The sequence below is a fragment of the Nipponia nippon genome, unplaced genomic scaffold, assembly GCF_047370975.1.
Source record: "Nipponia nippon isolate SJK-2023a ecotype South Korea unplaced genomic scaffold, ASM4737097v1 scaffold_11, whole genome shotgun sequence".
NCBI lineage: Eukaryota > Metazoa > Chordata > Aves > Pelecaniformes > Threskiornithidae > Nipponia > Nipponia nippon.
In genome coordinates this window covers 23,733,593-23,755,722 of record NW_028262302.1, presented here as the reverse complement: position 1 = coordinate 23,755,722, position 22,130 = coordinate 23,733,593, and the positions used below count along the sequence as shown (strand labels likewise).

The following is a 22,130-nucleotide window of genomic DNA, read 5'->3' as shown; positions in this document are numbered from 1 at the left end:
CACGTGGGTGGTAGACGGCCAAAAGCCCGTGGAGTGGGATTTACATCCCTGGCATGCTCTGGAGGAGCACGCCCTGGCCGTGCATTAACCGGCAAGAATTGCCAGGGAGCTGTGTTGTGCACAGCCATGTTCCTCGATGTCCTTCCCTGGCCCATCCACCACTGATACTAACTCCACGCTTTGCTTCCCAGCCCAGCAGGAAGGTGTTTGCCTTCTGCGTGGCTGTTTGCATAGTGCCTGCTGGCAGACCGGAGGAGCGCCCACATGTCGTGGGAGGGTGTCTGTGCCACCTGGGGTTGTGCAAAGCGTTTGGATGGTGCTTGAGCCTTCATTATAGCCACCAGCTTCATCAGGGGCTGCATCCGGTGGTTTTGGGCCTGCAGACTGGTCTCTACAGTAGCAGACATTGCATTTCGGTACCTCTGGGCATCCTGCAGGTCTACCCGCTGCTGCTAAGCTGTGGAAGGGGGATGCCATTTCTCAGCTGCTCTGGCTGTGGGCACACAGTGATGTGTTGTCTTACTTGGTGGGTCTGGTCCGTGTTTTCAGCCCTGTGGAGACAGGCATGTTTTTTGTCTATGTAGCAGGAATGGGTTCAAATGACTGTGACCTTTAATGCGAGCATAAAAATACAGGGAAGCTAGCAAGGCCAAATGTGCCTTCTCGTTCTTTTCAATGTGAATCCTTGGCAACTAGGTCTTTTCCCTGTGTCTGCAAGCTGCCAGCCCTCATTGCAGGGTCCAGGAATCTTAAACTGCCACAACCAAAGTCAGCCCCTTCCTTCCCACATCGAACTTGGGAGATTCAAGGTGTTTTCAGCTGGTTTCCTGCATATACCCCAGTTGAAATTCCCAAACAGCCTGAAACTGCTCGGGTTGCAGTAAAACGGGAAGGAGTTGAAGCTCTCGAGTGACACCACCTTGTGCTGTGCAGCGGGTCCACGGAGGTTTTATTGGGGAGCTCCAGTGAGCCACTGCTCTGTGCTTCCCCTTCCTCCCCGCACCCTCCCTGCGGCTGGCCTGCCCCAGTAGCCACTCCGGCAGCAGTGGGCCCCAGCTTGGTAGGTATGGGGAGCGATCGAGCTCGTACCGCCTCTCAGGTGGTCTCTATTTTCTGCCACATTGCTTACCCTTTGGCAGGGCAGACCATCAGGCACCACGTGTTGGTGTCCTGTCCTACCCTGTCACAGCTGCGGCCAGGCAGCCTACAGTCAGTAAAGGCAGCCCAAGTTCAAAGGTCTCTTTAAATTGCTGTAGATCAGTATTGCATGGCAAGGGAAGCAAAGTATGCTGCAGTGAGGCCACTGGGTAAACAATACAGCCATGTTCAGCAGAATTGGACTGGTTTGTATCACATAATTATACTGGCAGTATCACTGTAAAATCTTATTCTTGTAATTATTTTGGTGCAAAAAAAAAAAAATCTGGGCAGTTGAAATCTCACTCGCAAAGTGCCTGCTTTCTTTCCATGTTCTCTGGGCTCCCCATCCTTTAGGGATTACACTTCTCTTCGGTGCAAAAGCTGTGACGGATTTCATTATCGTATCAGGCAGGATGGTTGGGCTTATTTTGGTTATGCAATGTGTGCCGAGGTGTGCCGGGAGCAGGGGGGAGCCATCATCTGCGCGCTGTCACCATTCCTGGTGTCTGCCTGTCAAGCTGGGATGGTTATTTCCCATTTTCTGTCTCAGACCTACCATTCCAAATGCATTTTAGAACCTCCCTGGACCATAATCAGGTTAAACTGTCGAGGTGACTGGGTGTGATTTACTTGTGCAAATGTCTGAAGCCCTCTCACGGTGTCTTCCCAGGCACTTTTTATCCTGCCATGTATTGAATGTGAGCGATTGGCAAGCCAATACAGGTCTGCGGAAGGTGACCTGAATACTGGAAAACCTTTGATTTCAAAATAATTCCTTTCATATTTGGTAGGATTATCATAACTTCTTTTTTTTTTTTTTTCCTGATATTGTCTGGGTGGGGAGCGACTTTTAATCCACGGTTCTCCGACTTCCGCCTCTTTTTCCCACCCCATGATCTCTGGCAGTCATAACACATAGAAATCATGACAGCGTGTTTTTCCACAAACAAATGATATCATAAATGAAGATTAGGGGTTATTTTGTCCTCCAGCATAACAGGCTGCTTGCACTGGAGGCCTTCCACCTGCACTGGAAGGTTAAAAAGAGGACAGGTTAGTGTGTGGGAGATGTAATTCGTACTTAAATACCCGGGATATAATGGTAAAGGCGAGAAGGAAGAATGCAGGGGAAGTAAGGATACATCCAAGTGCGTGGTGCCTGTGCGTGGATGTACGTTTTCTCAGTTTTTTGGGTTCACTTCAAATTGACTCTGCTGCATATCATCCGGGTCTGAGGCTCCAGTTCCTCTTTTGCACAAGAAATGAGCACCGCATCTACCTTTTTTGGTGCCGAAGCCTCCAGCCTGCAACCTTTTTGTCACCAGCCGTGGGCAGCCGCTCGCTCGTCGCGTGCTAATTCTCTTGTGTCAGAATAAAGCTCTGGTGGTTTTGTTCTGAGGAGGGATGCGGCCGTTTGCCAGGTAAAATACCAACCCAAAACGTAGGGGTTAAAACCGGGGAGAGCTATAGTGGCTCCTCAGCTCCGGGGGTCGGGGGTCGGGGAGGAGGACGGGCGAGCCTCCCCCCTACGCGGGATGCTAAAGCAGCGAATAAATAGGGCATCTGTGGAGGAGGGGTTTCCTCTTCCATGCCTGCCGTGGTTGCAGAGACGATTCCCCCTTGCAGCTTGGGATTTGCAAGCTGAGGAATGGTTTTTTCTTGCGAACCGTAAGTGCCATGTTGGTAAGCGGCTGCGGGTTTGGTGGCGGCGGGTTTTGTTGGAGGAGGCGTCGCTGGCGCAGCGGGAGCCGTCGGCCTTGGGCGGCAGGGGGGAAGGGCACTGCAGTGCCGATGATGCGCCAGTGGCTCCCCGCAATTCGCCTTGGACAAGTGGATGGGTGGGAGACGCGACGCGATAGCAGGAGGAATAGTGCTGAGGGGCCTCTGGCTTAAAATCAGCTGTGTTTTGGGGTTTTGCACCCAAGACGGCAGAGGTCTGCGACAACAACCTTTTGGACTCGCTGGCAGGGTAACGCGAGAAAAGCCTCCTCCGGCGTGCCCGCTGTTCGCTCTGCTCACTGTGCTAACGCAGCCCACGAACACGGGGGCTTCCTGTCACTGTACCAGGGCCGGGCGCTGCACAGAAACGTCCTTGCAGTTTATGCGAAGGCCTAAAATTTGCCTTTGACATCAGCCCTCCAAATCGGGTCTTTTGTCCCTCACACGGTTAAGCTCACCCTGCAAGTTACTGAACAAAGGTTTCCTGGGTTGTGCATCTCATTTGCCTTACCGGGTTGTAAACAATTCTGTCAGCTGGCAGGGCAATTTCAGCTCCTCTTCGGTTAAAAAGAAATGTATGTAGTATCTTTTTCTGGTGACATTTGTGTTTGTGAGGGAGAGTTTGGAATATGTGTCAGGATGTTTTTAATTCCTTCAGACAGAAAAAATTTGAATGTTATTTATTACCTTATTTGAGCTTCCCTGTACCTTTACCTGCAGCATTTTGACAGCTTAATGCAATGCAATTGGCAGGCATTTTGCAATTCTTTACGTTTGTGTGAATACATTTCAGTCAACCTGGAAGTTCCTTCTGCTGCTAGGTACTTCCTGAGTAGTTACTACAAAATATCCTGTGTGTTTGTGGGGCTATGCAGTGATTCAGCCTGAAACAGCTTTATGCTTTTCTCTGGTAACCCAATGCTGGCAACTCCATCAACGGTATTAAGACCCAAATCCAATCTCGAGTCAGGTCAGTTAGTCCTTCTGTTCAGTTTTGCAGCCAGCTTTTAGTTATAATCTACTAGTTTTGTTCTTTTTCTGCCACTTCTATTTTGGTGCAAAGATTAAGACATTTAGAAACTGGCTTTGTTTGGCTTATCCCAGGCATCTTATGCATGTGTCTAAGCGCTGTTTTGAATCAGGATATCTTTTAAGCTGGGCCCATTGCAAAGTACAAGAGTTGTTTGATTTTGTTGGGTTTTTTAGATTAGTGGTAGTATTTGATGGATTTTTTTTTATTATTATTATTACTATTTTTTTGCTTCTGGGGCCATGTTGAATGGTGGCAGGTGAGTTCTCATTGGGAAGTGAACGATGGATAGGTAGGCCTTTATTCAGTAAACAGTAAGTTCTGCCAGTTTGGCCAAATAACTTGAGAATGACACTTTGTAAAGGAAGAATTCAATCCACAGTGGTGGCAGCCTCTTCTGCCTTCTGCGTAACTGGGAGGAGCTTGTTTCCTCTGCTGCACTTGAACTTTTACTGCTGGTAATTCACTGTCTGCTGGGTGATGGGTCACCTGGACGTGGGGGGAGCTTTTGCCCCCAGGCTAGATGGCTTGCACTGTGCACCCCCACCAGCTCCCAGGAGGCCTGTCTTTCCAGACACATAGTCCCTTCAGGATGCATCTCAAAAGAGTTCATCAGGTTTCTTTCATGCAAAGAGCAGATAATTTGCAGGAATACTTGCAGTGTGCAGAAATGCATCTGAGAATGGTTGTTGCAAATGTAAGACTCGGATGTAATTAGTCTATTTTACATTTTTCTTTGAGCTGTAGCCAGACAAGTGGCACTTCCCTGTGACTTATGTGCGAGCTGAGGGTGCTCAATGAGGATTCTCAAGTTTTTCATCATTTCGCCTGTTGCTTCAGTGTAGAACCTTACCCTTTACCTTGGGCTCTGTGTCTGCTGACTGCAACAAGAGCAGATCAGCCAATGTGAACATCTGGACGAGGCGGCCTTCCTATTTACACACTGCACTAATGTGAACTTCTGTTAGGTTTTTATTCTTCTCTGGCTGCTTAGCTCAAGTTTGAGATTAATGACTTAGAGCATTAAGCGTGGTTAAATGACTGACAAATCCCATATTCTATCTAACAAATTAAATTACTTAATTACAATGGTGTGTCTGTAATGGCAATTGCTAGAAAGTAAATACAAGCTCGCAGTACCACAGTGATGCTGTCTTTGAGAATGTTGTTTCTAATAACACTAGTAGGTAAAACCCCACATATTTATAGTAATATCCGTTACTTGAATTCTAGAGTGATTTCTAAGTCAAAATAATACTCGGGGGGGGGGGGGGGGAGGTTGGTGCAAAAAACCCCACTTGGATTTTAAAACTGTTGCTTTTTAAATTTATTAAATGTGCTGTCAGTCATAGAGACATTAATTTATAATCTGACATCCTTTGGTTTTGCTTTGGACTTCCTTGGCTATGTTCACCTAACTGTTATCCGATTTGTAGACTGAAGAAAGATGGCTTGCAACCCATGTATTTTTCTGTAAGGCAGCTTCAGGATGGGAAACAGGTGGATGCAGACAGAGAAGGGAGTAGGAGGAAGCAGAGATGATACCGAACAGCAGAGTAAGCTCAGCAGGCCAGTTGTGGCATCAGATGGTCCCAACATGTGCATCTCTTGCAAGTCGCCAGAGAGACATTTCCAAAGCACTAGTGGGGAATGTCATAGAATATGCAGAGAATAAATTGGCACTGGATACAGTCAGGGACAGTGCAGCAATCGAGCCTTGCTTTCCTCCCGACTGGCCTGAAGTCATGCAGAGTTAGCAATGCAGCAGCATAGGTGTTTGGCTCAGACTCTTCCTCAGCCCTGGCTCTTCTAGCGGTTCTTCCCTTCGGTGCTCAACACAGAGCCTATATCATCCCATCTCTCCAGGGAGAAGGGTTCCTGAGTCACCTGTCTTTGGTGGGCCACATGCCCTGGGGAGTCACAGGCCCTGCTGAGCACCATAACCAACTGGATCCAAACTGACTGGTGGGACAGAAGCAGGGGATAGGGTGGAGGAAGAATTAGGTCTCCTGGGTAAGTTACTGCCAGCCCATGATAACGGAAGAAAATGCTGTACAGTTACCAGAGTATGACATGTTCACTGAATACCACTTAATAGAAGCAGAACCAGGAGCAGGAGGATTTATATAGCAGCTGTTTGCTTGGGAGCCAGATGCCTTCTGCATACAGGGTTGAACTTGGGAGCAGAGTTCTGAAAAGACCTTGTTAAGGAAAGTGAGAGCAGCTAAATGCTTTTGTTGTCCGCTGGCTTCCTTCCTGTCAGCTGCAGCAGTAGAAAGCACCATCAGTGGAAAGGGGCAGAGGCAGCTGCTTTGCACAATACACCAATATTGGCGGCTTTGTGGGTGCAAGGCAGGAACAAAGTGGACCATGGACTTGGGCCAAATCTTTCAGGCTGGCTTGCAGGGTTGCATCAACCAGACAAGACTAATTTTAGTTTTGGAGAGTGTAGAGTTGCTAAACAACTGCCAGGAGTCCTAGTGTAGGACCGTGCTCTTCTCACTCTCCTTGTAATACGACGGAAAGTACTGCCTGGTCCTTTTGAGACAAGAGGTAGGGGAAGGTGCTTCCCATGCTGCTAATCCATATGGGACCCCACATTTGCTGGCCTTAGCCTGTATCTTCACAGTAACCAACAGGACTGAACAAATCCAGCAGGATCATTCCCACATGTCCTCCATGAGTGCTTTACCTTAAATCAAGTGTCTAGCTGACGTACGTATCCTCTTTGATTACCTTAAGGTCGCTAATAAGATCAGTTGTTGCTTACAGAGTGGCATATTCATTATGGATTAGCTGTCCTGTATATCTTCTGTCATTGTATCATATGCTGCAGCAGGCAGCTGTAAAAGCCACTCGGTTACAGGCAGTTTGGACCCTTATCCTCTAAAACTTGCTAGGGTAGTCTGGTAGCAGGCAGAACGGTGGGCCAGGAAACTCATTTTTCTTGCAAGGAGGGACAGGTCCTTTGCATGAAGCCAGCATCCAGGTACCCTGTCAGGGAACTTAGGTCTCGGTGTAACCTGTCCCTGCCTGCGCTAGATGAGATGACATACCCCCCACCCTGTCCCAGTCCTAGCTTGCACAACACTGGTGTTGCCAAGTACATTAGGGTTCATCTCAGACCCCTCCACAGTCCCCTGTATTTGGGGGGTTGATCAATGCAGTGATCCCCTTGTACAAGCTGCTCTTCCAGTCCCAGCTGCTGGTTTTGTTTAGCTGGTGACAGTTCCCAGTCATGGAGGCTAATGAATGGAAAATGTTTTGGCCTTTTCACAATGCGTACTTTAACTTTTTCCACTGCACTTGACTTGGATAATGAGGCTCATCTGGGTAGTTGCTAGACCAGGCAGTAACTTAGGGTATAATTCAGAAATTTGCATTTTAAATCATGTGCAAGGTCCAAAAATCCATCCCAAGGCACAGGGACAGAAATAGACATCAGAAGGATGCAAGCAGCCAGGGCAGCATGGGGAAGCAATGCTGGCTAAGAAGTGGGTTCTCCCTAGGACAGGGGTGGAATGATTTCACCTGACTTTAGCATCTGCAGTGTTGATGTTTATAGTACTGTAGGGTAGACCATTGCAGTTCATGGAGAGAAATACGTAGGTTTTGGTACAGTTCATCTCACCTTGTGATCTGGATATTTAAGACAGGTCTGATGGAAATCATGATCTAGATTTTTTTTTCTCCATTAACTACCAAGGTCTAGATGGCAAGCTCCGATATCAGTCTGAAGTCGGAATAGATAAGTGTCACCGCAGTGTTGGGCTTTTTAGTAGTTTTTGTTGGGAATTACAATAAATGAGAATTTCAAGGAAAGATTTGAGAGCAGTGAGGTAGTTTAACAGATACTCCTCCAATACATAGGGACAAATTTGCCAAAATGTACAAACATGCTACTTGGATAATCTGAGAGGCTGATAAGGGGTTTTGACATGGGAATATACTGTAAAGGCTGGAAATAAAGAAAAGTTTGACTGCAGTTTGAGAGCTGTGCTACAAATAGCTGTAAGAAAGGTAAATGGTCTCGATGGTTCATTTGCTTGTCTGCTGCACAACTCTCTCTAGCCATTGGATTTTCTCCCTCTTCAGGATTTTCTTTTTTTTTTTCATTTTCACCCACCAGGAGAGTCTGGCACACCTCCGCACATTTCAGTGTGTTGTTTAGAAGAGCTTTTAATGTCATGGCGCTGTAAGTTCTACAGTGGCCGTTGTTCAGGCCTTCTCCTCTCCTGTGAGCATCCCTTTGCCCAGGGTGTTGGACCTGTGCTTTGGGCAAATTCTGCCTCCATTGGTGGAGCAGTACCTTGCTGATTAGGGTGGAACTGTTGGCTGCTGAAGAAGACACTGAACATAATTCACAGCAGGAAAATCAGACCATAGATACCCATTTTAGTTTAACTGTGGCATGTTACAGTACAAACTCCCACTTAGACAAATGTCCAAGAACTGACTGAAGAGCTCACTAGCCGATGAATGAGGCTACAAAAATTCACTCTGCTCATATAGTTTCATTAAAGAATTCACACAAGACCTTCCTGCAGCTGTAGAGCAGAGGCCTGCTGAGCCAGTTTAGGTAGGTTTTGACTAAAACATGGCTCTGATTTACAGGCAACAGCTTGGTGCGACAGTAAGTGCTTCAGAAAGCCATGCCTGTCATCACCTTCTGCTAGCATCATTTCCACTGACTGCAGATCTTTGTAACAAAATGTTCTTCCTGGTTTGCTTAGGGTGAAGAAACTGAAGGAAACATTTGCTTTTATACAACTATTGGACAAAAACATGAGTAACCTTCGCACCTGGTTGGCCCGGATTGAGTCTGAGCTTTCCAAGCCTGTTGTTTATGACATCTGTGATGACCAAGAAATCCAGAAGAGACTGGCAGAACAGCAGGTGGGAAATAGCAGCAGCAGAGTAAATGAGCTAAAATGCTGCTGATTGCAATTGGTCCTGGTTTAAAATCACCTGTTTCTTTTCTTTAGCAAGGCCTTCTAACTGTTTGGGTTTCACGGCATGTTCCTGTCAAGATGCATTACATGGACAATTTTTATTTGCTTGCTGTAATTTCAGTATGGTGTTGACTCACCCCCACTTCTTCCTTCTCCCTCCACCCAAGGAAAACATACACAATACAAACAAAAGCATTTTTACATTTGATAGTTTGCTCAGTTAAGTACAGCAGACTTCATAAGGGCTAGGCAGGGCACAGACAGTGAGCAAAATCCATGAGGATGACTTAGGTGGACAAGGTGTGAATGCCAGGTCTCCTGCAAACTGACTGTGACAGATTTAAGTGCTGTGATTTGATGTATTGCCCTCACTAGCTCAGTTCTCTTCCCCTCCTTGCAGACAGCAGAGCAAGCTTGGCAGAGAAGGATGTTTGAGCTTTGGAGGGTGGACTTGTGCAAACATACCTTTGACTGAGGCCTGATCCAGTAAGCAGGCTCTGAAGATCCCCTCAGGGTTGGGTGAGATGGTGCGTGAATCCTGCTGAGGCATAAGTGTGAACCAACCTAGCACCGCTGGGTGTTGGTTTAGTGCATGTAGGCATTTAGCCAAGACAGTGGCTTACCAGGGGGATCTTGAGGATCTATGCTAGTTTTAAGTGCTAGAGATGGCGAGCATTGGGCACTGCTGAACATGCCAGCTGTCCTAGCCAAGCGGAAGTGTGAGATGAGTTGGATAATCCTGGAGTAAATGTCTCTCTCCAGCAGCCAAGGAAGGAAAAGGAACTTCTCCAAAGCACAGACTTGCTGGTGGAGTCAGCCTTTGCTCAGGGCTGTGCTATAAGTCTGCCCAGGTTTGAAGTGCCTTCCTGGGAAGGCTGAGAATGACTACGGCTGTCATCTGGCCTTTGTGTTAAACAAGAATATTTGCTCTAAAACTGAGGATCAAGAATAAAGCTGTCAAGCATGGAAGCTTTATGGCATCTGCCTTTAAGAACACCTATGGGTGTTCTTCCTTCCCATCCTTTCCATCTTCTCTCTCTCTGGCTGCTGCTTTCGTGTCTGAGGAAAGATCCCTGAGTGACCCAGACCTGAGGGCTGTGTTCTCTGCTGGCTGATATGGCTCTCCATCCACTCATGTCCCAGACATCGTGGGAAGGGCCAGCACTGCTGCGACAGGAGTGGAGATGGCTCCCACCAACTCCACTGCAGGAGCTGGTCGAACACTAGAAGCCCTGGCCCAGCGCCTCTAATGGTTCATCTGCATTGTGAATGGTCACTTAAACAACAAGGAAATATTTTTTCCCCATCCAAACCTTTTGCATTCTCAAAGGCTATGCTAAATTGCCAGGCAGAGAAGAACATGGAGCACAAAGGAATTGTGTCCAAACTAATTTATTTTTATTATGAGCATTCAAGCTTCAGCTTACTGTAAGAGCCATCATTTGCTGCTCAGAGCTGCTTACTGCTTTGTTGTTTGGGTGCTATTTCAAACACAGACCTCTGGGCACCTCTAGACTCCTACTGTAACCTTTTAGCAGGCTGAGTGTGAGAAGACTGTGCTAACTAAAAGTCCACAGTAAAAAAAAAAAAGCCTCTCTCATTCTGCATTAGAGAAACCTTTATCAGAACACAACAAGTAAAATATCTTTCCTGGTTTTATCTGAACAACTATTTCAGCAAGAGCAGTGATGGTGAGAAATATGCCCTACAGGCTTCTTTTATTTGACATCCATGACAGGAAAAGCTTTACCTGTTCAGTCTTGAATAATGACATTTAAAAGCGTTGTGCATCCACAGAGTTGTTTTATGGCATGTTTGTTCAATTAAAGAATGAAGGTTAAAACATGAATAATACTAATTTTAAGATTTCAAAGCTGTTTCACTAATGCAGCAGTCTAGCAGCATGTAGTCTGTTTAAGTTCTCTGGGCAATGCTGAGCAGAGTTGAAGGAAAAGTACCTTTTTGGGCTCAATGTACGTTCCTGGCCCCATTACTTAGTTTGTTGTGTTGTCTCACCGTAATACAGTCAGGCCATTTGGAATAACAGCTTGGAAAACAGCAAGGATTCTGCCTAGGGTTATTCCATGAACCCAGACATGACCAAAAGTAATGAGATCGTGTCAGCAGCATTATCATAGTGCAAGTAGAGTGGATTTGTAATCTGTGGTCCAGATTCTCATTTTCACTAATACAGCTGTAAATCCAGTGTCATTTAATGAATTCAGAAGAGTCTCTCCAGGTACCAGTAGTGGGGTAGAGCTTGCTTTCAGACGTAGAGCCTATGTTAAAAAGACACTGCTGCCTCGTGGCTCAGAAAACAGCTGTGCATCCTTAATAAGCTGTCAAAAATTATTTTGGGTCTGCCTCTGGCAGTCTCTCACCTATGTAAAGATTTTGGCTTCTACATTCCTTAAAGCTGTATGTTACCACAAATCCCACAAGCCAAATTTTGACCATTTATGGCTCAGCCCTTTCAGGTACCCGTGTAACACCACTGAAGATTGGCACTGGGTGATCCTCAACTCCTTGCAGCTTATTGACGTCTGGGAAGATCTTCCTTCAACTCCTTTTGTATTTACTACAAGCTGTGTCTGTTTTGGGGGTTTTTTGTTTGTTTTATTTTGTTCTGGTTTTGTAAGTTTAGAGCAAACCCAATTCTGCTTCATCTGTTCTCTGAAATCAGTAATACCATTTAATGGGAGTTCCTGTTCACTGTTGTCAGTAAAATATTCATTTCTGTTTGTTGTTCTAGTGTTATTCAGGCAAAAGTCTCCATATCCTTCATTAGGAAAGCCAGAAATGGGTTGAAAAAAATGGAAATGTGGTCAGCATTGTCATTTCATTAATATTTACAGTTGGTAGCATTGTACAGAGCTGCCTTTTCAATAAGAAATATTTAGAGAAGGCTTTCTTGTTCTGTTATTCAATTACATTGACTTTAGGAGTAGTTAAAGGTATAGAATGAGAAGCCAGACTACAATGGAGATACAGGCTCTGGAGAAGAAACCTGTAGTGTAGATTAGACAAAGCGTCTTTGCCAGACCCTTTAAAATAATCTGTCAAAACAGGAGCTCTACAGGAGAGAATAAGAAAAGTAGTGTAACACCAGCTACTTGAGTGCTGTGTTCCGTGATACCAACCTGGGATCATACAGTCACTAAAGTACACAAACTGTACTGTGAGTTCTCTGTCAAGTCTGACAGTGTAGTAAGCTGATATGAGATATTGTCATCTTGTACTGTCAAAATTAATAAGTATGCATTTGCGCTATGTGTAAGGTTTGGATTTTGAATGCCCTTTAAAATTGTCTGGGCTGTTAATGAGAAGATTGAGCTTTCACTGAGAAACCAAAGCTGGACAATCCCTTTTTGCATGGCAGTTCTGTCCTGACCTGTCAGTCTGTCATCTGCACAGCTCATCCTGCAAGTCTGTTTTCCAAAGCTAAATAAGCTTTTCCTGACACACAAATTGCTTTTTCCTCATCCTCTGCAGCATTTTGAAAGGGTATGTCTGAAGTCTAGCTGCGCATGTTTCCTTCTACTCAAGCTATTCTTTTGCCAATGGCAGGATCTGCAACGAGACATAGAGCAACACACTGCAGGGGTGGAATCTGTGTTTAATATTTGTGAAGTCCTGCTACACGATTCAGATGCATGTGCTAATGAGACAGAGTGTGACTCCATCCAGCAAACTACCAGGAGTTTGGACAGACGGTGGAGAAACATTTGCGCCATGTCTATGGAAAGGCGAATGAAGTAAGTCTCTTTTTCTTACCCCTCCTAAAGAAGCCTGTGGCAGCATTTTGTAGAAATGCTGTAGCCTTTGCCACAAGCTGAATTTTGAAAAAGAAAAAAAATCCAAAATTAATAGTTAGCTTGTGATAAAACCTTTCCATTTTTGCATCTCCCTCTCAGAATCGAGGAAACCTGGCGCCTATGGCAGAGGTTTTTGGACGACTATTCTCGCTTTGAAGATTGGCTAAAATCATCTGAAGGGACAGCAGCTAGGCCTAATTCTTCAGAGGTTTTGTACACACATGCAAAGGAGGAGCTGAAGAAATTTGAGGTGAATTTTTTAACTTCATTTTTTTATGCTCAGCAGCAGGCTGAATGGTCAGACTGCTAAATACTTATTGTCTGTGTGAAATGTCTGGATCACTGGAAAACACCAGTTTGGCAGTAGTGGTATAGAGAACATAAATAATTTGGCCAGTGTGTGGCTGCTAGGTATCTAGCCGATTTATTTGTTTCCAGATTTTTTTTTTTAATGTGGAGAATCCAATGCTCTGAACTAACAAGATCCTGCTTATAAGTTAAAGATTTGCTTTTTATAGGCAGGAGACCTTTGTGGCTTGATTTTTTTTTCCCTTCCTTTTCCTAATGAGATAAGTCTGAGCAGATGATTTAAAATATGGGTCTTTCTATGGATTTAATTTTGCAGTTGGAAGGTCTGTTTTTAAGGGGAGGGCATCATCATCTCTCTTGATGGATAGTATCATCCGGATCCTTTCTCTTATCGACAAGGGAACTGAGTTCCTTGATTTGCCTTGCAGGCATTCCAACGTCAAATTCACGAGCGACTCACTCAGTTGGAGCTGATCAATAAACAGTACAGGCGCCTCGCCCGCGAGAACCGCACCGACTCAGCCAGCAAGCTGAAGCAGATGGTACACGAAGGCAACCAGCGCTGGGATAATCTCCAGAAACGAGTCGCTGCCATTCTGAGGAGACTCAAGGTAATTGCACGGTGGGGTGAGAGAGTGAGGAGCACTTGCAAGTTTCTGCAGGAATTACCCAAGGGCAAAACACATACTGGAGTGACTATCCTGTGTTGGTTTGTGTCTCGAGTTACACGTGTAGGAGAGCAGCTCTGGAAAGGTCGCCAAGTACGTGGCATAAACATGTCCTTGGTAGATGGGTTTTTGGTAGTTGAAGAAGCATAAGGGAAAAATGGGTGCAAATTTTGGAAGGTGTGTTGCAGGTCTTACTGCTCCTATCCCACTCTCCTCTTATCCAGTCTTGTCATGGGTGGATGCGTTCATGCACTTGCACCTTTCCATAAATAAGAGGCAGAGAGACAAAAGGGCCCCAGTGCAGATATGGTTTGGAGTTTACAACGCAGCTCTACTTTATGCCAAGTTATGATTCACCTACAAGGCTTTAAAGGTGGAGATGTGATGGAGAGGCATGCTGCTGTCACCAGCTCTGGCTGTGCTCTCTACCTGACTGAAGAATGTTGCCGAAGAGTGTATTTGTGACACCTCAAAGTGTCCTGCTGGTCAAGTGAAACCAATCTCTGGGCAGATACTCTGTGCTGTGCCCTGGGGAAAACTTGTCACTGCCTGATTTTTAAATACAGCAGTGCTGCAAGCAATTGACAGGGAGAACTCTTAGATCCCAAAAGTCAGTGGATGAGGCTGCGAGAGCGCTGATGGGGTTTGGTCTGTGCAGGTGGGAGGTGGTGTGTTTGGGGTGTTACATGTCCTGAACAGTAAATCCACCGAGGAGAACTGGGGCCCTGTAAGCTGCGGCCCTGTTAGCAGCTGCTGTGGGAGACGGCAGCAGAGAGAGCTCCTCCTGGCTTCCACGCCAAATGATGCATTAATTACACTGGCGTGGTCATCCATGATCCAGCTTCTCTATTGTTTTACTGATTTTAATGTCATAGTTTTAATTACTTTAATTAGAGATGGAGCTTGCTTCCTTTGTCTGTCTTTCTTCTACATTTAGAACAAATTAGATGTTAAACCTGAGTCCGAATAACTGTTAGACTAGTATAATGATGTGGGAGAAGGTACACAGTGTGGAAGCAAGAATATAGTTTTATAGAAGCGTCTTGCACTGCTGAAGTTTTATTCCCTCTCCCATACGAATAGCGTACTAACACTGGACACTCTGTTCTATCATCACTACAGGAAGGGGACAGTATTTATACATGACATTTGGGGACAGACTTCTTAGCAGGACCAGTAGCAATAAGACAAGGCGTAATGGTTTTAAACTTAAAGAGGGTAGATTCAGACTGGATATAAGGAAGAAATTTTTTACAATGAGGGTAGTGAAACACTGGAATGGGTTGCCCAGAGAGGTGGTAGATGCCCCATCCTTGGAAACATTCAAGGCCAGGCTGGATGGGGCTCTGAGCAACCTGATCTGATTGTAGATGTCCCTGCCCATTGCAGGGGGGATGGACTCAATGGCCTTTAAAGGTCCCTTCCATCCCAAAGCATTCTGTGATTCTATGACATGCTGCATTTGTGCCCTGAAGGTCTTTAAGGTGAACAGCAGTTTTGAAACAAAACACTGTTTTCAGAGGGCTCCTGTGACTATCTTTTTTTAGTAGCTGAAGTCTTATAACACTGGCTCCCTTCTTCCTATTCAGCACTTCACCAATCGGAGAGATGAGTTTGAGGGGACGAGGGAAAGCATCCTTGTTTGGCTCACAGAAATGGACCTCCAGCTGACAAACGTGGAGCACTTCTCCAAAAGTAACTTTGATGACAAAATGCGCCAGTTAAATGTACGTATCCTTATAAAACAGCTGTTTAATATAGTCCAGCTGATCCTATTGGGCTGCCCTCTCTTGACAGAATCATCTACTTTTCTGGAACTTCAAAATAGCCAACAGATCTCTGAAGATCTTAAGACACCAGTAAATTGTTAAGACTTAAACTCTGAATCAAAATTAAACTGTACAGTATTTAAATTCAGATTCAGTGTTAAAGTGCAGGTCTATTCTGTCATTTTCTCCTAACATCGAGTGTCAGTGACTGTGGTATCTGGCCTGGAAAGGAGCACATGCAGGTTAACAGTAAAAGCTACATTCCTAAATTCAGGCATTCTTTTCTGGTGAGAATTTTTTTGAATTGGCATTAAGGTAGGATCTCTCCTCCGAGTACATTATTTGTAGCTGGGACTATCAAACAGAAATAAGACAGCAGGCATGTTTATTTACGTTCTAAAGAACATACTAGTGGTTTGCTACCTGCTCATATGCTTGTTTCTCCTTTCCCCCTGCACTGTTAATTGTTTTGGGATGTAGAATTACTGTTGTGTAGGCTGGAGCCCCAACCAGCCAAAGTTCTTTGCTACTGAGAAGAAGATTGTGTGTACCCAACAGAAAAATAAACTCTGATTAGCTGAACTCTTGTGATCTCCTGCAGGCTCAGGACACTGCAATGATATTGATGTACACATGGGTGGAAAATGCCACTTCATTTGGCAAAAGTAAAAAGATATTTGCCAAATGAAATTAGACAATGTCAATTGCTGCTTTTCTTTCACTGCAGTGAGTGAGAAAAGAAGGATAAACGTTAGGCTAGAAAGGGACATTGCAGAAGTAATTATTTTTCTTGTATGTTCCCAATAGGGTTTCCAGCAGGAAATAACACTAAACACCAATAAGATTGATCAGCTAATCGTTTTTGGGGAGCAGTTGATTCAGAAGAGTGAGCCTTTGGATGCTACCCTGATTGAAGATGAATTGGAAGAACTTCATAGATACTGTCAGGAAGTGTTTGGGCGAGTTGCCCGGTTCCATCAAAGACTGACTTCAAGACATCCTGTAAGAAGCAACAGTTGTTTTGATGCTTTGGCAAGATTTTGGTGTTTGAACTGCAATGCTCATTGCTTATCTCTAGCATCTTGACTGAGTGGTTTGAGCTCAAACAGATCAGGAGCTCCTCAATAGTTGTGCCAGCTTAGCTAAATCTTTGTCACCAATCTTGTCTCCTCCTGTCTCTCATGTTGGGTCTCCATCTGCAGAATCTGGATAATAGCATGGAAGTAATTCACAAGGGTTAATATTTAGATAATGGTGGTTTAAGGGCTTCAAAAGCTTTTTTGGTGGTTTTAATATCACTTTGTTTTCTTTAATTTCAATAACGTGCTTAGAATATCTCTATGGATTTGTTTGTGAGGCTCCACCTGTCCACTTCCTTGTGGGAACCCTGAATGGGGAACAGCATGCTCTTTACTTTTCACTGGGAACATTTAGCTGATTCTGAGTTTGCTTTGGCTCAAAAAGAAAGAACATCTATTAAAAAGCCAGGTAGAGGAAGTAACATCACCATCTACAAGTAGCTGTTCGCCCCTGCCTGAGCATCATTTCATTGCTGACCTGCGCAGTCCGTTTGGAACTGGGTACCCCTCCTTGCAAGCTAGAAAGAGATGTGATGGTGGTGGTTGAGTGTCTTGAAAGAGGGGAGGTAGCTGCTGATGTGAGGATTGTTTTGGCAAAAGAGGAAGGGAGCAGAAATGATGCTTCCCTTTAATTTTAGGCATGTGGTCTTCAATTACTGCAGCTGACCGCAAAACAGTCCCCAGTAGTACTGTGTGGCTCAATCATTAGCTCATTAAGAAGGGTAGGTCTATTGTCAATCTTATTAATATGCAATAATTGTTATTTATTTTTAGGGATTGGATGATGAAAAAGAGACCTCTGAAAATGAGACAGATCCAGAAGACTCCCGAGAAATCCAGAATGATCCCTGGCATAAGAAGGCCATCAGTGAGGGGCCCTCTTCTCCACAGTCCCTTTGCCACCTTATGCCCCCTACTCAAGGTCATGAAAGATCAGGCTGTGAAACCCCTGTCAGTGTTGACTCCATCCCACTTGAGTGGGATCACACAGGTGATGTGGGAGGTTCTTCCTCTCACGAAGACGAAGAAGAAGCAACATACTACAGTGCTCTGTCAGGTGAGAACCAATTGCCAGCTGTTTGTTTTGACATGGACAACTGCAGGATGTCCCTGTGTGGGAAGGGAGGGGGATTGAGGTCTTGCTCCCATGTTGGTGGTTGGTTTTCAAGTACTATTAATAGACGTGAGCAGTCTTATCTCTTAAATGTCTTGATGAAGGGAATGGTGTTGTCTAAACCAAGCTTATATTTTTAGAAACGTAACGTTTTTAGAAACCTTACTTTTTAAGAGTGTTTGATGAAAATAGTACCAACAGCTTATTTTGTTCTTTGTCTTTGCTGTCCCTCATTGTTTCAGTTGTTTTTAATAGTTGGAAAATATTGAATAGTGAGGAAAATGACATTATTCTTTTTTCAGATGTAGAAATCACTGAAAATCCTGAGGCATATCTTAAAATGACCACAAAAACTTTGAAAGCATCTTCTGGTAGGCACCTGCTAATGCATGTGTCTGAACATGGCAATTTCCCTGTGCTGCACGCTATATTCCTCAACCTCTCTCATATGTAATGTCTGACTTCCTGCCTTGTGTGGACACCATGTCTCCCCCTGCCATGGTGTTCTTACGCTGCAGTATTCACATGTACATTACAAAGCAGTCAAGAACATACCATTTAGATTTTGCCTGGTAAATGCCGAGGTGGTTAATGTGCATTTCATTGTATTGATCTAAAGTCTTTTGGTAATTTCTTGGTGGTTTGCTCTGGGTAGTATCACTTTTTTGGTTGTTTCTAATTTTGATTGCATAATTACTGAAGGAAATAGTTCCAACTCTGCAAGTATTTTTTTGTGTTTTTTGCATGACAGAACCGTGTGTGTCCTGTCTGTTAAATCCAGAACAAATGTTCTCCAAATCAGGACACGCCTATACTTGTCCCCACTGAAATGTGTTGCAGATGTGTGGTAGTATTGTTGAGATGCAAACTTTCCAAAACCACAGTGCAGCCTTTTTCTTTTATTTTTTGAATACCCATACCTGTATTCAAGCATTTTCCAGAAGAAAACAGAATGTCCCATAACTGCATGGCTCCCATCTCATTACCTTTGAAACACTGTTGATGTTTTGCAAATGTGCATGCTTTGCAAGGAAAGCTGCAAAACTGTCATTTTTATGCCATAACTTGATGCCATTTTATTCAGAGCGCTTTCTAACTTAATACAAAGCAACAGCTTCCTTGTGGAGATGGGATTTTGCACTCATGGCATATGGTTTTGGTTTTATTTGTTTCAGGAAAGTCTGTTTCAGAAGCTCATCCTTGGCATTCTCCAGATAGCCCGGTCTGCAGGAAACACCGGTACAACCAGGCAGAGATGGTTGGGAGTGTGTTGTCTGGTCCAAATTCAAGTACTCCCTATAAGCCCGACTATGTGAGTTGGAGGCTCTGTGGGCACTAAACCTGTCTACACAGTCTGTTTGTTGTTTCTGTGTAACTCCATCCTCTTCCCTCCTCCAGCATCAAGGAAAAGATGAGTTGTGCGGGGAATGTTCACTTATGCAAACTTAGACATTATTTCTGGTGGCTCAGGTAACCAGTGAGAGTCTCTATCCACTTGCTAGAAAAGCTGCTTTAAAGCAATTCAGAACAATCATGTTAGGCTCCTGATCAGAGTCAGTGTCTGGGGGAACTTATTTCTTCTGTTGTCATAGGACAAGTCTAGGAGAATTTAACCCCCCCAAGGAGAGGGTGTGAGTACCCTCCCTTGATACTTACTGACCTATCTCCCTTTCCTAAGCAGACCGACTTGAAGGGTCCTTCTCTAGCGTGCAACCCACCATTTAATCTGCTTCTGGGCACTAAAAAATGTGCCAAAATAGCTATTGGTTGTTTATTCCTCAGCCTTGGTAGCTGGTTGTCAGCTGTGGCTTTGCCAGCAGTTGCCAGGCTCAGTGGATCTGGACCAGTTGTCAGCACTCTTCCAGGCAGAAGATGGTGCTGGTATCTGGCTGCTTTTGTCATCATTAATCGAGTCTTAGAGCCTTAGAGCCAGTATTGCCAAGACCCAGAATCCAACAAAGAGCATCTGCAAACGTACATTGTCCGGTACATGTAGTGCAAAAGCAGTTAATTTGCCATGTCCAGTCTTGTAACAATTAGCATCACTATGGTGTGTGTTTGTTTACTGAGAAGGCTCAGAGAGCCAGTATAAACTGTTAGCAAAGATGCAGAAGCCCAGTGCTAAATCTGACATGCAAGAGCTCAGCAGCAGCCCAGCCACCCCAAAGTAACACAAATGAAGCTTGACCTTTGATGGCTTGTTAACCTGCAGGGCTCACCCACCAAAATGTCATTCCAGGTGAAGCAGCTCAGCTCTGCAAGCAGCAGCAGCATCAACAAGGAGAAAATTACATCTGCTAACATGAGTGATGAAGAACCCCAAGATGAGCAAGAGCTTGTGAATATAACAGCTGCAGAGAAGCAGTCAGGTACAGAGCATTAGGAATGGCTTTGGTGCTGTGGTGTTTGTCCTGTGACTCGGGGGGAGACAAAGCAGAGGTGGCACAAAGGCGGCACAAAGGCAGCACAAAGGCAGCACATTTGCCTTGGGATCAAAATAGAAGTAAACCGCTATCCTTTAAGTTACTGTATTTTGCTAAGATTCGCTGAGCTGCCTTCTCACCTGGTACTGTCCAACCCGTGTTTGCTGGTTTACATTTTCTGCCAGAACTGAGATTTTCATCACTGATAATATACTTCTGTCTCTTTGCTAGCTGGAATGAATGGGAACAATTTCACTTTTGTGTGATAATGAATACTTCCGAGACTTTTAGTCAGATTTCAAACCAAAGAAGTGTGTCTCTTTGTCTAAAATAAGATTGCTATAGTTTGTTTTCTTAGTTATTGGTACTCCCTGTAACAAGATGCTACAGCTCCCATTTACAGAAATGTTTTGTCAAAGCTGGTAATGTATTCTGTTCTTCACTGTCTTCACTGTGGTCCGTTCTTCCAAATAGGCCAACAAGCTGGTTCTCTTAACCTTTTAGGACCTCATTCCTGGCTCCAGATGCTTGAGATTGTAATAAGAGCACATCTGTACTGCAGTCACAAAAGCGAATTAAGTGATAAAAAGAAGACTGCAGCTATATGCACCAGCTTACTTAGTTTATGTCTCTGGTCTCAGAAATGGACCAGGGTTGAGTCCCATACATGGGATGAATAGGAAAACCTCTGAGAAGGGCTTAGATGTGCTTCCAGAAACAGTGTTAGTGATGGCACAGGTGGCATCTCCATCTCCTTTAGCACTGAACTGATGAAACATAAACCCACGTCCTAGCTGCTGGATCATACTTTGTCCCATGATGAATTTTTCTGTCTACCAAATCACAGCTCAGCTCACTGAATTCTCTCTCCTTAGATCTGCTCTATTCTTCCAGGTGAATTAAAACATCTTCAATTAATGTGATTAAAATCCTTTGTAGCATTACTATGTGGATAACTTGACCAGTAATATGAAACTTACAGACTGCGGAATCTCAAGAAAAAACGTGTCTGGATAACAGTAGTACCTGGTAGCCATTGTTTGGCCTTGAGTAGATTGGAGAATAATTTACTCATAAAACTCCTTGCATTTGTTTTACACACTCTTCACCTTACTGAAGATGTAAATGTTTGTTGTTCTGTCATTTGTAGGCATTATTGATAGGTGGGAGCTCATCCAAGCTCAAGACCTCAGAAATAAACTTAGGATGAAACAGAAATTGCAGCAGTGGAAGCAGCTGAACTCGGATCTCAGCGACGTGTCTGCTTGGCTTGATAAAACTGAGGAAGAGCTAGAAGAGCTGCAAAAAGTGAAACCTCCAACCAGCGTGCAGGAGTTGGAACAAAGGGTCAAGAAATTGAAAGTAAGTTATGGCATACTGAGAAATGGGATTTCAAGATGCTCACGCTCTTTATCATTGTCTTGTGCTCCTAGGATCTGTCGGCAGCATGAATGCTAATAACAATGTGGTAAGCCACAGAGGAGCTAAGCTGTTTTCGGCTAAGAGGACTAAAGAGGGTAGTTAAGCAAGGTGCTTCTGTCTTCGTATGCAGAGATTTGCAGGCGATATGCCTGGGTACAACAGGCAGCCAGGCTGAAATAAAAAGCTCTCCCTTTCAGTTTTCTCACAGAGACAGTTTATTCTCACTCAAACAAAACATTCAGCCCCAAACTTCTCTTTTCAGGCCTTTCGTTTTAAGAAACAAACATAGAAAAAAGCTAAAGAATGAAGGCTTAGACTCCCCATGTGCCTAGGGTCAGGCCTTGTTTTGGGGCGTTGGGTATTCTGAGCAGTGATACTGGCATTTTTTCCTTGTTCTGTGCTGTTCCCCTCTGTGCAAACCAGAAACAGATTGAAAATTACAGTCTACAGGCTGCAGAGTCTAGGCTGATTTTTTTTTTAATTGAATTAAGGGAGAGGGGGGAGGTTGTGGCTCCAACAGGGAGACTGAGAAAGAACTGCTCTAAAGCTGTGGTTTTTGGCAATACGGCGTTTGCAAAAACTCTTAGCTCTAAATAGCACCTTTGTCCTATAGCTGAAGGACACATCATTTCAAAATGTGCAGTTGTATTTTTTCACTTAGCAAATGGAGTTTTCTCATCGAATAGAATG

General features: G+C 44.5%; 1 protein-coding gene across 5 annotated transcripts in view; it reads left to right on the top strand.

Annotated features, from left to right (window-relative positions):
- The window catches only part of SYNE2 (spectrin repeat containing nuclear envelope protein 2), a 200,212-nt gene that overhangs the window by 171,658 nt on the left and 6,424 nt on the right, over positions 1–22,130 (top strand). For 4 of the 5 annotated variants that reach the window (XM_087747934.1, XM_087747933.1, XM_087747929.1 and 1 more), the window contains 11 exons: positions 8,623–8,785; positions 12,409–12,596; positions 12,756–12,906; positions 13,394–13,576; positions 15,223–15,360; positions 16,210–16,404; positions 17,256–17,538; positions 17,898–17,966; positions 18,771–18,907; positions 19,835–19,964; positions 21,169–21,380. In XM_087747934.1, the coding sequence (XP_087604060.1) occupies positions 8,623–8,785; positions 12,409–12,596; positions 12,756–12,906; positions 13,394–13,576; positions 15,223–15,360; positions 16,210–16,404; positions 17,256–17,538; positions 17,898–17,966; positions 18,771–18,907; positions 19,835–19,964; positions 21,169–21,380 (1,849 nt within the window). The remainder of the gene's footprint in view (positions 1–8,622; positions 8,786–12,408; positions 12,597–12,755; positions 12,907–13,393; positions 13,577–15,222; positions 15,361–16,209; positions 16,405–17,255; positions 17,539–17,897; positions 17,967–18,770; positions 18,908–19,834; positions 19,965–21,168; positions 21,381–22,130) is intronic. The other variant, XM_087747931.1, reaches the window with a different exon arrangement.